General features: G+C 44.6%; 2 protein-coding genes across 2 annotated transcripts in view; one reads left to right on the top strand and one right to left on the bottom strand.

Annotated features, from left to right (window-relative positions):
* LOC310862410 (ninjurin-1) overlaps positions 1-135 on the bottom strand; it is a 15,273-nt gene extending 15,138 nt beyond the window's left edge. Inside the window, exon 1 of the mRNA XM_083770308.1 lies at positions 39-135. Within this exon, the coding sequence (XP_083626434.1) occupies positions 39-92 (54 nt within the window). The 5' untranslated portion in view covers positions 93-135. The remainder of the gene's footprint in view (positions 1-38) is intronic.
* Positions 136-816: 681 nt separating this feature from the next.
* The window catches only part of LOC310861501 (serine/threonine-protein kinase WNK2), a 50,652-nt gene continuing 36,073 nt past the window's right edge, over positions 817-15,395 (top strand). Inside the window, exons 1-2 of the mRNA XM_083768963.1 lie at positions 817-1,360; positions 1,811-2,649. Of these exons, the coding sequence (XP_083625089.1) occupies positions 1,984-2,649 (666 nt within the window). The 5' untranslated portion in view covers positions 817-1,360; positions 1,811-1,983. The remainder of the gene's footprint in view (positions 1,361-1,810; positions 2,650-15,395) is intronic.

The raw sequence follows: 15,395 nt of genomic DNA on the forward strand, positions 1-15,395 counted from the left end.
TGCTCCTCTTATCGAAGGATGGTTCTCAAATTCCTTACCTCCGTTTCACTTTCTCTGTCGACGCTCGCGTTCATCACTTTCCAAGTTTCCATAAACGGTATAGCTGGAAAGTTTGAGTCTGCACTGCAGGCTAGCCTGTGCTATTCAAACCCCCAACGTAAAACCCCATTATTATTGTTATTATTAGGCTAATATTAAAGATAGACTGCTAGTAGTGAGAGACTACTGACAGACAGACAGTAAAGAGAGAGAGAGAGAGAGAGAGAGAGAGAGAGAGAGAGAGAGAGAGAGAGAGAGAGAGAGAGAGAGAGGTGTGGTGTGGTGTGTGTGGTGGAGCTATAGGACATAGCCTACATGCGGATTTCACCTTTTGAATGCTTATCCGTTTCGGTTTAACTGCGCATAATTCTTAATCTTGTGGAGACAGACAGACAGACAGACAGACAGACAGACAGACAGACAGACAGACAGACAGACAGACAGACAGACAGACAGACAGACAGACAGACAGACAGACAGACAGACAGACAGACAGACAGACAGACAGACAGACAGACAGACAGACAGACAGACAACTTTTTGTGTTTTTATGTGTTGTGTGTTGTTCCCATCATTGCATTCAATGCATTGCAGTTGCACTGAGCAGCGCGGCAGGAGGTCTGGCTTCTTCTCACAGCGTGCTGTGATTGGGTGATCCCCGCTCCGGGTCGTTACCAGGGGCGTGGAACCAACCAAGTGGGCTGAATGAATGGGAAACACATTTCTGTTGCGATTCACCCTCCCGGGATATCACAATTATCTGTTGTGTTTTCTAGACAGGAGCAGCAGAGCCCGGGCCGGCCGGGGTGAAGAAGTGAACCAGCGAAAACAGTTGTCGTCGGTGTCAAATTAATTGCAGCATCTTTCTTTTTAGAATAAACGAACGCATCTTGCTTTGCCATCCATCTCTCTCTTAAAGGGCCCCGCGCGGCGCGCTGCCTGCCTGCCGCACACACTGACTGACTGCTGCTGCTCATTTACACGCCGCTCTTCCAGCTGCGAAGGGTTGAAGAGAGCCTGCTCATATTTACAATTTACCGCACTGGACAGAGAGATGCGAGGAGGACTCTGGCTGCAGGAAATAGTACGCCGCGTTTACTGTCAACATTTTCTATGATGAGCGCGGGCTGTAGTCTATGGTCTACAATATGCAGATAGTGATAGTGTGCGTGGTGTGTTCGCGGAATGCTAGTCCTGCTTTGGACTGGCGATAACATCACTGCTGGCCAGGTCGGGTCAACCTGCCGCTGTTCTGGTGTTGGACGGTTCTTCTTTCTTTCTCACCCTGTGAAGGTCGGGGTTTCCTTCCATTCATTCCGGGGTAAGTCGTGTCACAGATTCAGTTCACCACACAGCCACTGTGGGTTGGAATAGCCACGCCAGCGTTTGTAAATGGAATTAACGTTTTAAAGGCTAAAAAGGATCATTATTTAAGTTAACGACCCTCTGGAATTGGCGTGACTGTTCGAGGCGAGCTATGTGTTGCCTTGTTATATCAGGGCTTTTCGGCAAGCGACACCACTAAGACGTTATGTTACGCTTTATTGTTTGATACTGACTCCGACTGCTTAAAAGCTAACACCATCATTCCACTTGTGCTGGCTTTGTATTTTCACCCAGTTATTACTAGTATGCTATCCTAATTTATTCTCCTTGACATCACGCTTAATCCCCACGAGATGCGAGATCATGTGACACACTTCAAATGTAAGCTCCCAGCAAATTGTTGGCCAGTGTTATTTATCTGCTTTTCTGCTACATTCTTTTGCAGCTCCTGGGATTTGACGAAACCTCATCTATGACATCCATCCCAGTGTTGATACGGGCCCATGCTGCAGGAAAACTGCGTCACCAAGTGGACGCTGCAGGTATTCGGCTCTGTGTTGGACACTAGCAATGGCTCATTCCATCTGGACGTGTAAGTGATTGAACTTTCCTTTCACCATGGAGCCTGGGGAGGATTCAAGCTCAGAGACCCCTGGAGGATTGACCTCTCCATCAGTACCTAACTCTCAAGGCGAACTCAACATAAATATGTATGAGACCCTAAGTGCTGGGAATGTCAATAATATGGACTCGACCCTGGTGAGAGGTGGCAGTGACCCCAACGCATACCCTCCATCCAGTTATCAGAGGATTGTGCATCAGAGATTCATCAGGAGAAGTTTGTGGTTCTCGGATTCATCCGAGGCACCAGAGGCACCTGAATTATTTGAGGCACTTGAATGTGACAACAAGAGTAAGATCCTGAACATAAACCTGCGAACAATTGTTGACAGGACACTGGTGACTAAGTCCAGGTTGCAGGAGGGTTCTAGCACTGAGAGTCAAGGTGGGCAAAAAGACAGCGCAACGGAAAGCGCCAGCGCTGACGAAGACAGGGAGAAGGGTGGAGATACGTTGACGGTTGCATGTAATGATGGTGGAAATCCTGCTGTCAAAGCTGCCAGCGACGAGAACGAGGAGGAGGCTGAGATGAATGCTGTATCCACATCCCCGGGGGGAAGGTTCCTCAAGTTTGATATCGAGCTGGGCAGAGGGTCGTTCAAGACCGTGTACAAGGGCCTGGATACCGATTCCTGGGTTGAAGTTGCCTGGTGTGAGCTGCAGGTATGGTAGGATTTGGAAAACCTATGATCCCAATTTAATCTAATGTCTTGTGGATACGCATTTTAGACCGCACACCACATAGTGCTACTGTAGTTGAGAAAACGGGCGTGACTTAGGCCTTATTCGTTCAGTGGGTGAGGAAAGATAACGTGTGTGAAAGAAAATAAGCTATGCAACCACGTTTCCTTCATTACTAAGGCTAGTGATGGGATAGAATTAGTAAGATGAGTCTGTCAACTCTTATACAATATGATAGATGGCACATGGGTTGTTTTTCCCAGAGAGATTTCCATTAGTGGGATATTAGACCTCTCTCACAGGAAGCCCCCCCCCACCGTCTCCATTTGCTCTCTCTGCTGTCTGTCAGAGTCAGTGGGTTCACACATCTTGACAGAGTAATGGTGATGTCCGCAGGGACTTCAATCAGCCCACCGATGGTCAGGGAATCAAGTGCAAATGGGCTCCCACTAAATGTTAAATGGTTTACACTGGCTCAGTGAATGATGAGCATTAGTCACTGAAATGCACTGAAAAACACATACCAAGCATTGTACTAGAGATCTGCAGTTTATACCATACCAAGCATTGTACTAGAGATCTGCAGTTTATACCATACCAAGCATTGTACTAGAGATCTGCGGTTTTGCAAGTATGCAAGGAGAGAATCCCTAGTCTTGTTGCATTACAGAGGGACAGAAAAACCACCAGCTTAGACTATGGAGAGGTATTAACTAATTATTTCCGTCCTTTGGAGACTGCAGCAGGGATTATGTCTCTCTCTTGTTCTCTCTCAGGAGGCTTAAGGCGACTACAGTAAGCATGACTGGCCTTCTCGTGGGCAGAGTACCATTAGTTTGACCTCTCGTTTGCTTTCCTTATTCAGACTCTGGGGCCTTGGCGGCTGGGCCATTAGGAAACAAGAGAGAAGTCTTAAATTTGTAAATATGATCATGTGCCCTATTTATCACTCAAGTCAGGAATGTACAGCCCCTGTGGTGGACTGTACACCCCCCCCCCCCCCATTCCACCCCGGTAGCGCCTCTCCACTGCAGGTTGTGAGCTGCACTGCCCCCTGCCTCCCTCCCTCCGTGCAACAGGAGGCGAGCAGACAGGAAACAGCTGATGTACGCTGCAGCGTGCTGGGAGCAGTGTGGCCAGCCCTGTCGCCTCGATGAATGCTTTGCCCAGGGTGCCGAAAACACGCTGGGTCAGTATGTCGGAGACAAAGGGCAAGGGAATGTTGGGTATGTGACCTGACCCCCGGGGGTGTGTGTTACACATGCCAATCGCAAGACAATGATTTTTAGTACGTTCCAGAAAATGCTTTGGAAGGTGCAGCGTTGGCTGGGAGGGGTTTCGCTCTGATTGTGTCTAGCTTTGAGGATGACTTCACTCAGGCGGTGATGTCATCATGTATGTAGGGTAGGCTGATTACTAGCGGAGAGGATTTAAATATCTTGCTCAGCTTTTTGCTCAGCTTTCTGATGGTATAATATTTAGGAGGAACTAGGAAGGAAACTATTTATTTTGCTTCTCGTCAGAGACCCATTCTGCAAGTCCCCCTAGTGGCCACTGTATGTATACAATGGACTGTGATCATACAACAGGTAATTTCCCCACAGTCATCAGTGTAACCCCCTCTGTCTTCGTTCTATCGGAGCTTTGAATTGATGCTTGTAACAGGAGAACTGCTAGTTAAACAAAAAATGCTATGCTGATGTGTGTTCCGAAATCAGAATGCACCCTGGTTCTTCCACTTGAAGAGCAGATCAGGTATTGCGTGGCCATGTCGATCAAATCGCACACACGCTGCATTCTTTGGTCAGCCACTCTAGTTTATATTGGCTGTTAAATTGATAGCCAATTTAAAAATTGTATAGCCATGATTTTTCATTGGCTGCATTTCAATCCTGATGGTTCGTTATTAAGTGATTGCAAGCGGTTTTGATATTGAATCGATGCCAAACTACTAATTGTAGCCTTAACGACCGGTGCCTACACTGAGTGTATAATGTGATTTATACTTAGTTGGAAAATGGCTCACAGTGTCTTAAACTGCAACGTGATGTGAGCTTGTAGATCGCATTCGGTCCATGACACTGGTGCGACCAATGTCTCGTTCATCAAAGTGCAGCCAGTGTTTCATTGAGTTGCTTAACGAGAGCATCACAGTTTGTAGTCCCAGTGAGATTCATCAGTATGTTTAACGATGAGTCTTGTTGTCCTTCAGTGATGCATAAACGGTGCCACCTTGGATTTCAGTGCAAAGCAGAGACGCTGATTGTCCGCTGTTCCTCCCTCTTGTGGTCACATGGCTCCGTGGCATACAGATATCTGTGTGCTGTAATTTTCCTTCACTTACTGTCGGTCTCGTTCTCTCCCCTCTCTTCCCGGCGTCTCCCTCACGTCTATCTCCGCTCTCGCTGCTGGCATCACATGGATGGCCCTGGCACAGGGAATGAATGTTGATCTGAGAGGCAGATCCTATATGCATTACTCTCTCATTGTTTGTCAAACACAAACCCTTCTCCGATTTCTATTTGTGTCATAGCGTTGTCACTCAGAGTCATCACCATTTCGGAAACGTACAGATTCTGCCTGACAGCTTGCTTGTAGATTTGATCTATGTGCACATCCACACTCTCACACGCCCAGTTCACCTCTGACTTTGTGCAGACAGGACTGTGGAATTTGGCAACAGGCTTGTTGTTTCACTGATAAGATCTGCTGTGCTGTTGAGCTTCTGCAGAGCTGCTGACGACACAACGGCAGCGGAATGAAGCTCCTCATTCTCCACTGAGAGGAACTGGACACAGAAACACAAGTCTTTGTATACATGATGACTTCATTGGAGTTCTTGTTGGCCAAAGGCTTTAGGTCTTAAAATATAACGTAGTGTGAGGAAAAATACCATACTGTACATCTACTACTGTGTATTTTCTCCCATGAAACATGGAAGTATTTATGCCAGCGACAGGCATATGGGTCAAGTGTGTCATTTTGTATTTAAAAAGAATTGGCTATATGTGGTTATAATAGAGGTCTCTGCGTGTCCTTAAAAAGTCTTAAATAAATATCCTAAATTAATATTTATTTTAAATGGTCCAAATCTGAGTTTTGTCATGTGATTAGCTGAAAGTAAACTAAATACAAACTGATTTGTTTCAGTGGAAGGATCCGTTTTACGTGACTGCAAGAGTTTACGTGTAGACAACCATAAATGGTTCTACAGTAGTACTGTCTGTCAGTAGGAGTGTTTCTGAGAAGATTGCTTTTTACTTTCTGACTCAGTCAGATTCAGTCAAGCTAGGTAACGGCCAATGCACCAAAATTGCAGCTTCATGGGTAAATGCAAGTGTAACAATAAATGCCTTGAGAGAAGTGAATCCAACAGTCGGCAATGAAACCTGTGCCCAGTAATTTCCCCGATTTAGTTTAAATCTTAAATTTAATTTCCTCATCTTTCTGACACCTGCAGACGCCAGATCAGCTAATCGTGTTTATATTAACCTGTGCCGTTAACAACAACAATCCCTTCTTGATCAGTGAGATGGAAAAAGAAAAACAAAGTGGTACCTGTTCAAGTGGGTCATTTGTTCCAGACCATTGGGTGGTAAGAGGCCCTTTGGAGCAGGACCAGGGAGGCTCGTGGCTATAACTAACAAGGCCTCATCAGTAGCCACTGCTCCAGGCATGTTACTCCTCTGTCTCTCTCTGCCAATCCAGTACCCAGGGGAGATGAGGCCCAGGCCTGTTGGAGCCTTAGCAGATACCTAGTTAATGGGGTGTAGACCTCATGGCCTGGTTTATTTAAAGGTGGCGCACATTTTAAACGGTAGCCCTAAAATGACCGTAGGCCAGCGTGTGCGCTAGTATCATCTAGAGGTGCTCTAATCATCGTACATCATCATCAAGATGGTCCCTTATTGGCCGAGGGTTCCCACTGACATACTATACGCCGATTTGCTTCGACACGTAAATTCTCCATTTATTGTCAATGGCATTTAATGTTTGTGTTCAGACAACACAAACATTAAACTCTATAGGGGCAAATGGTCTAGAGATTTAAAAAGAGGGGCAAAGTTATCTCAGTGGATAGAGTGGAGTATAAGAGAGACTAATATGAGTGACTATAGATGAATCTGCGGAACCGTACTCTGTAGGCCAGCTGTATGCAAACAATGCTGCTGAGTCAATTTGCACTTAATGTGACACCGCAGCTATTGCTATTGCTTACCAACCCCAACCTGCCAACCCTGCTTTCCTTCTCAGGTCATAGGTGGCGGAAATGCCTTTAAGACCAAAGCCTGCCTAGCTCACAGAAGATTTCCTGGCATGCATGTTGAATCTAACTAAGTGGCAGCCATTACTTAGCATGCCATTACTTGGCATGCCACTGCAGTGGAACTCAGACATGACGGATGACATCATTGGGCGGCGGCGGGCGGCTGAAAGGAAGCTATGTGTAATATGGGGAGGGTATTTATCTCCTGGCGTGCAATCAAGAAGCCTTTGCAGATCAATACTGAGCATGAACATCCATCCACTCGTACTTACTACTTATGCGCATGGGACATTTTACATACATGGTTAAAATGGTATTTGGTGACAGGAAGGAACAACAACTGATTATTTGAGGGGGATCAGGGGAAGAACTGATTGAATGAGGAACCCAATACGTTTCTTTTGTGTGTTTTGTAGAAATCATTGAGGAGAGTGTGGATTCCACATTTTAAAAACGGAACACATAATACATTATTATGCTTGTTTATGAGCAGGTGCATAATGCTTGGTAGAACTGGGCTACATGCTGTGTAGTGAAATCACATTTTATAATGTGATTTCCCTGTAGGCTGATCTGACTGAGAACATTGGCTCTTGCAGCTGCTTTCATGGCACAGACCTCAACAACAGACACACCCTCTGAGTCTGCAACAGAGAAACTCGGACTCAAGACTAATGCTTGCTGTTTGTGTCATATCTTTGGTTAAATAGTATGTAGTTTTTTTGTGACAGTATTTTATTGTGACGGATAGGGAGGTGGGTTGTACCATGTTGTGGACGCTCGCTAACCCTTGTGTACTGGTGAGGAAGTAAGGGTGAGGTGCAACAGCTGACCAAATTATAAAAACTGTGGCTATTGTCGCAATAGTTAATTAGGACCGTTAATGCTTTTTGGAATCTGGGGCATTTATTTACAAACACCTCGGCATCCGGTTGTGGCCCCATACTTATCTCCTGAAGTATGTAGACAAAGGTTACTTTTAAGTTAACCAAGTTAACAAAGGTTACTTTTAAGCCAACAGCGTGACACACGACAAATGTATTTTGAAGTGCAGCTTCTGGGTCCACAGTCTCTCTTTCTGGCGGTCGGCAGACTGATGAATTAAAAAAGAAAACTATTAATATTACGTTGAGAATAAACAATGTTATGTTGAATGACATTTTAAAAAGTGTTAAATTTCTTTATATTCTGATAGTACTGTACACATTGGTATAGACTATATGGAGCATACATGGGCATTGCGCAACTGTCGGCCCGGGGGCCACATGCGCCCCCCCCCCCCCCACCCTCACTTATTATCAGAATACCGATATATTATTGATTTCAGCTGTTAACATGCACACATGATCGCTTTAATTTCAGTCTGTATTAGTAGTTTAATTAATGACTAGTATTAAAATGTAATGTATTTTTATGTTCAATGTATTTGTATTTAAGTTCATAAAGTTAACATAACATAAGTATAACTAAATAGATTTGAAATTAAATTAAAATATTTATTTTCAGGACTCCAATTAAATAGCAAAAACATTTTTCATTCCAATTCAGAAATCGCAGATCTACAAGCTGAGTAGCAGATCTACAAGATCAAAACGCATTGAGCTTGTAGTTCGGCAATTTTGGCTACTTTTGTGTGACATGGAATGACAAAGTAGTGCATTAACTAGACAAAGTGCCAATCGGCACAGGTCTCCACCAGGGCAGGTCAGGTTGTGGCCTCATGGTGGCGCTATAACAGGCTGTTGAGGAAGATTTATGCCGGAGGTTCGTGTTGGAGGGATGCAGGTACAATGTTTTTCCATGTGTGCATACATAAGTTGTATACAGATCGATGCAGTTATAGCTAAAAACAGGAATTGGCCTGTTATAGCGCCACCGTGAGGCTGATTTTGAGGGAAAAATTGTGGCATGTCATCCTCGGCCTAGTGAAAATGTGCGTGTATAATTTAAGGGAAATTGCACAATGTGTTTGTGATTTGTGGCCTTTTTTCGAAATGGACGAATCGTGTGAGCTTTGGAAGCCAATCTTAGCCAATCAGGATGGAAGATGGGAAATGGTGGCGCTCCGTGTTGATCACATGACTATGGAGATAGTGTATACCGATTTGCGTGAAATTTGGATGAAATCTGAAGGAGTAATAATAGAAAATGTGTTTTACATATGTCGGCCTCCTGGTGGCGCTATAAAGAGCAGATGTGAAAAATTCCAGGCAAAGGTTTTTCCTTGGCCTCTAGGGAGTTGGCATACAAAGTTATCCACAGATCCGTGCAGTTAGAGGTAAAAACACTTTTCGGCCAGTTATAGCGCCACCTTGAGTCTGAGTTGAAATTGTTCATGTGGCATTTCGTCCTCGGCCTAGTGGGAATGTGGGTGCACAATTTCACGGAAATCACGCGATGTGTTCATGATTTGCAGCATTTTGTTTGAAACTGAGCACTCCTGTGAACTTTGGAAGCCAATCTTAACCAATCAGGATGGAGTCTGAGAAATCTGAAAGACCGGTTTCGTTGAATGGCTCTAGAGAGACTGTGTACCAATTTGCGTGATGTTTGGACAAAACCTGTAGGTGTACTGTGCAAAAACTTGTTTTGCACAAAGCGGCCTCCTGGTGGCGCTATAACAGGCCGTTGTGGAAAGTTTGGAGCAGAGGTTCATCGTTGGCATCCAGGGAGTGTGTGTGCAAAATGTGGCATCGACCGGGTTAACGGTGGCCGAGATTAGCTGCTCACGGACGGACGGACGGACGGACGGACACACGGACGGACGGACGGACACACGGACAGACGGAGTGCAAAACATACTCTCCCCACATGCCTTCGGCCTGGTGGAGACAATAAAGTGAAATTACGGAGATAAGAGGTTTCTGCCAGACAGTATGCAATGTGGCCATCTAGAGCTGAGTGTGGAAATATGGCCCACTCCATCGTCAACGTTGACCACAGTATAACAGGTGACTGTCCCCGTTTCCCCAGCTCTTGATTAAACAGAAAATACATTTGCAGGTCAGGATATGAGAACTCAGGTCCACTCTGGTTTTAGTATTAAATGGAGCATTAATTAATGAAAAAAACTACAAAAACAAAGATGGACAAATGGACATACACTAGGCTAGGGTTTGTGCCCGACAGTGACTATGTGGATCATGTCCAACTGGGTGAAGTCTGTTGTGTGTACATGCCTCCCGTGTGGTGTTTAGTCTGTGATGGGTGAGGGTATTCTGCTGAATCAAGAGCATAGGGCATAGTGCCCCCTCACTGCAGAGAGAGAGATAGAGCGAGAGAGACAGAGATAGTCCCTGCTGGACAGGTCAGCCCAGGACACCACCACCCAGCCAGAACTTTGGCAGTCTTAAGTGCAAACCACAGCTTGAGAACAGGATCACATGCCTCTATGGCCGTCTTACCTCCACCACATTCTGTCACTTTCTAATTTACACGAGTCCATTTTGGCTCCATTAGGTTTGAATAGTTTGCTCCATTAGGTTTTACTAGTTTCAGTATGGTGGTCATTCATGTTTGCATGGTTAATGCTGTCCCAGGGCAGATGGGTGAAATTGGGTATCATAGCACCACAGCTGTTCCCAAAAATCTTGTGTTGGCTCGCCTGGGTTTTATTTATAATGGATCCATCTGACTGTATATGTGTTATGCTTGAGCATGCATGGGTTAGAGTTAGACGGTGTGTTTAGGACGTCACTGGCAGCTGTTGTGCTTCTGGATTTGTTGGCCATGCAAAATAACACCTGGTCTTTTTAATCATATTGTTGTATTATGAGAAGGCTGTGGAAATCAGACACTGACATAACTACCCAGTGTGCTCTGTGGTTCAAAAAGGATTTGATCGAATCTGTAATTAAACGTGAATCCACTTATTGAATCTCAGTCTTTTCAAATCAAAACTTTTAATTAAAATGTTAGTGGACAGCGGGTGGAAAACTATTTGTGCAAAAATGTGTTTGGGGTGAGCTCAGACACAGAAGATTTTCACCCTGGCCTCACCCTGGTAAAAACAACAGGTGAAGTGAGCCTTTAAGCCAAAAAGAAGGGTGGCATGCCACTACTTTTATCAGCAGGTTTATCCTGCCGACTTTGGAGAAGTCAACAACAATCATAACAGGTTAGTTTTACTTTAATATGTGGAACACACCACCTATAACCTATTGGTTGCTTGGTAAAATGCCCAGACTCTACACTGACGCTTACAACGCAATACCAACACAGAGGAACCTGAGCTGACCATGACTGAGATTAGGTGGCCTCCGTGAGCCAGATGCACCAGCCCTACCGGTCATCTGACAAACCCTTTTGAAATGAATTATAGTGAATAAAAGGTAAACCTGGTTAGATTAGAGAACTTGCACCCCCGTACAGTGTTGATCTTCAGACAGCAGCTTTGGCGTTTGAACCCCTTTTTAGAGCAGTGGAGGGCCCCTGGAGAGCAGTGGAGGGCCCTTGGAGAGCAGTGGAGGTCCCCTGGAGAGCAGCAGGAAAGCCACATTAGATCTCGGAGAACTGCGCCCTTCTGTGGCCTCATCTCCAGTCACTGGAGAATAGCCTAAACCGGTCCGCAGCCCTCGGGAGGTGGACTATTTTGGGATTATTTAAGCTCGAAATGACCTCAATTGCCCTTTCAAAACCCATCCATCCATCAAATGCCAGAAGTCGGGTCTCTTTCTGCCAGGTAGACGTAATTAGCCATAACTCGGCAGATATCAGAACTGTTGCATAAGCAGAATTAGACGGAAATCACTGATAATTTTTTGTCGATTCATCCTTCGTTTTGTGCGACAAAAGCGATGCTTGTTCGGCTGCCTAGTGCCTACTGCCTGCCTACGCACTTTGTCTTTGACCAGGAAAGAGGTTTATAATAGAAGGTATGCATGTTGTAAGACAGGCTGCTGAACTCCAGGTCACCTCCATCCAGACGCAATTGCTCAAAAGCGTGGGTGCCATGAGCCACTGGTATTACTGTGACAATTATTGGTTTTAGTTATTTATTTATCTTGCGTGTGTGCAAACTAAAGCTTAGACAGACAGCTTAGCCTCCCCATAGTCAATTTAGTCATGGCTCCTTGTCATTTCCCTTTTGCCCGTGTTCTGTTGACTGACTCCCAACACAGCCATTCACAGCACAGGGGCCATGTAACTTTCAGCCTGATAGACGTAGATATTGTATTGGTATTTGGCAGGTGTTGCTCAGAGTATTTTAGTTTGTTTGTCATCTTTCACTGTGACGTGGCTGCGTGTGGGCATACTCGGCTTTTCAGGCTTCTCGTCACCGAATGATGCACGCAGTCCGAAAAACCCTCGCAGTCCAATCCCCCTTGGCCTTTCACTGCCACCGTCTCATCATCGAGAGCCAGTCGCCATCATGTTAAATATTTCACTGTGTCACCCAGGAGATCAGCAAGCCAATTACAGCAGAGCCTGTCAATGGAGCAACGTCGTAGCCAGACTCTAAAAGAGAAAAGGTGATAACAGGCAGGCGCTGCGACTGTCCAAATCCTTTTGCAGTCCAAGAATGATGGGACACAATGCAGTTGAATTCTATCTTATCTGCTGGCTCATAGCAGGTCCTCTACCAGCATAGTAATGTAATGTCTGCCCCAGCGAGAACAGGGACAATAGGGTTCATTTGGTTATTACCGTTTTGCAACACAGTATGTTTTCCCCACAGCGACGACATTACTTCCTGCTGTCAAAGTGCTACTTTTGGCTCAAATCTCATTAGCCAAATGTTCTGACACATCAGGGGGGACCCCAAGTAGAGCTGACCACATTCTAGTGCAGAAGGCAAGTTTGGAACATAATCCACTTCATGCTATTGTGCTTACAATTTAAATGAAAGTAAGCCCAAAATATTGCTAATCTGGGCCTCGTTAACCACGGATCAGGCAGGAGGAGCTCAGAGTGAAGTAGTGGAAATGGTGGTTGAAAACACAAAGTGGAAGTGTAGAGCCAAGTTGAACATATATTTTGTTTCGGAGCATGTAAGTTTGTTTATGTCCTAACCGGGATTCCCATACCCTGAAACGTTGGTAACTTAATAAACAGTATTTTTTGCAACGTGAGTATGAGCTGTGCGACCTCTCCTTTCTATTTTCAAGTTTGTCTCCCGTGGTCAGCACCTCCCCACTATTGGTGTGTGCTCCTACCTTTGTGTTTGCTTTGATACTAACCGGGATTCTAACACAGTCTGAACATCTATCCAAGAGGCAATCCATACTTGGCCTGAACAGATATTGCACTTGTATGGCATTTGGGCAGTACAACTTGTCAACCAGTGTGGGTGTCCAACCCAACACCTACATCAATCAATCAGATTTTATTGTCACTTCCACAATATGCACTGGACATAAAGGGGAGCTAAATACCGTTCTCCACAACTCATGATGCTTCACATTTCAAAACAATAGACACATTAAAAAGAGGCAAAAAACATTAAACGAGCTCATTAAGAGAGCAGACAACATTGGCTGGAGTAAGTGCTGATGCATTCAAAGTGTAATATAGATTTCCCAATGTAAGTGTAGGGCCACCTCCAATCACTGCAGTGTGCGGAGAGAGACCACCTCCAATCACTGGCACTGCAGTGTTAAAAACATAAAAAAGGGCGGATTCCGGATGGCAGCTTTACTGCAGTAATGACAACGAATACCCAAACTTTTGGTATTCAATAGTATATGTATATCGGACATGTATCACTGATGCACTGGCATGTTTAGACAATACATGCATTACTCTTCATGTGACCACCGCGCTCTGACTTTAGGTGCGTTACCCGTTCAAAACATATCAAATAAATAACGGTAGTGGGTCACACTACCTGATGAAGGCTGAATAGCCGAAACGTTTGTCCCTGTTCAAAATTTAAATAAATAGTCTTGGTGTGTGCAACCCACTACCGTTATTCATTTGACAATACATGCATGCAATGTCATGCATGTAAGATAATAAATATTATAGATTATAAATGCTAGGCCCAGGTGGTGGTTTGCCTTTGCAGGGCGCAACAGCAGCAGCAGCAGCACACGAGAGACTTCACATCTTAATTTCCGGTGTGAGATGAGATGAATCCATCTCTGTAAATGACCATACTCGTCTTTTACTGCCTTCACAGAGCGGTTGTGGGCAGGCCTGCGTCTGTGTGCATGCGAGTACGACTAAGGATGAGCGACGGCGTTAATAAACAGCCCACATTTTCCTCAGCCGTGTGTGTGTGTGTGTGTGTGTGTGTGTGTGTGTGTGTGTGTGTAACCTGACTGTACCTTACCCTCTGCACTCCTGATCTACAATAAGCAAGTGCTTTCATGCCGATTCCCTTGACAAAACTAGAGTGAATGCGCAGCTTACGTATGCCATGATTTTTAAATGTAAAACCTTTCTTTCACTCAGACTGAAATAATATGGCTGGAGACAGAGTTCTATACCGTCTGTGACTTTGTGCATGTGAACCTCTAGCAGAGCTTTTACATGAAGGAGGATTCATGTCAATTTGTCGTATCTTTTTGACATTTTCCTTGCTGTCTGTATTGTGTCACATATTCGGCATGTGGATCCCTTAGTTTGATGCATGATGTAAATATTCCTCTTCTAACTGCAAGTGATGTAGACCATATTGTATTGTACGGGCAGGCTTGCACCAGATGACCTTTTCAACTGGGTTTTTAATTAATACGGCCCAATATGTGTGTCGTAATGGGAAGCTATGCATCTTAAAAGTTCACCAATAGTGCAGTGCTCCACTTAGCAGATCTATGTATAAGCACAATGTCTATCGGCATGTGTTAAGCAACATTAATTGTCTGATCTTCTAGGTTTTGTTTAACCACATTAACCCTTGAGTCCCTATTTTAGGCATGTTTAGTAGGCAACAATTTTCAAAAATAGCCTAGGCTCAAGCCTTGTACAGTGTATACATTGACATACATACTTAAGCAGGGACCTAGAATCAGACAATATACTTTTGAAATTACAATCGGTATATTGACACTATAGAATACCGCATACAAGTAGAAAGATGCAATCATGCAGAATTGCAAGTGTGGTTGTCCAAAGTCTATCTCTCATAGCACTGACGAAGGCCCCAGGACAGAAACGTTTGCTAATTTTAACTCGCTATGAGCAGTGAGCACAGAGCACTTTATTATGAGCATCTAAAAATAAAATAAATTATATTTTCAGTCTTCCTTCATTTGTCATGCAGCGAGTCTTTTCCTGCCAGTTTGCCTATCTCTATAGAATAGTTGAGTTGGGTATGTCACTGTATACTGTCCAATCAGATGAATGCAAAGGGTACAAATGACTTGGGAGGCGTTCCGAATCACTGGCCAATCAGAGAGAATAGAAAGTTATTGCACGATTTAAACGATTTCTTTCAACGATTTAAGCGCTGGAGTGCAATAACGATACTCTGCTTACCTATAGAGCGTCGCAGTCCCGCCCCCTCGAGAGACCCGGA

Source organism: Protomyctophum parallelum (assembly GCF_964188405.1).
Source record: "Protomyctophum parallelum genome assembly, chromosome: 7".
In the NCBI taxonomy this organism is placed as follows: Eukaryota; Metazoa; Chordata; class Actinopteri; order Myctophiformes; family Myctophidae; genus Protomyctophum; species Protomyctophum parallelum.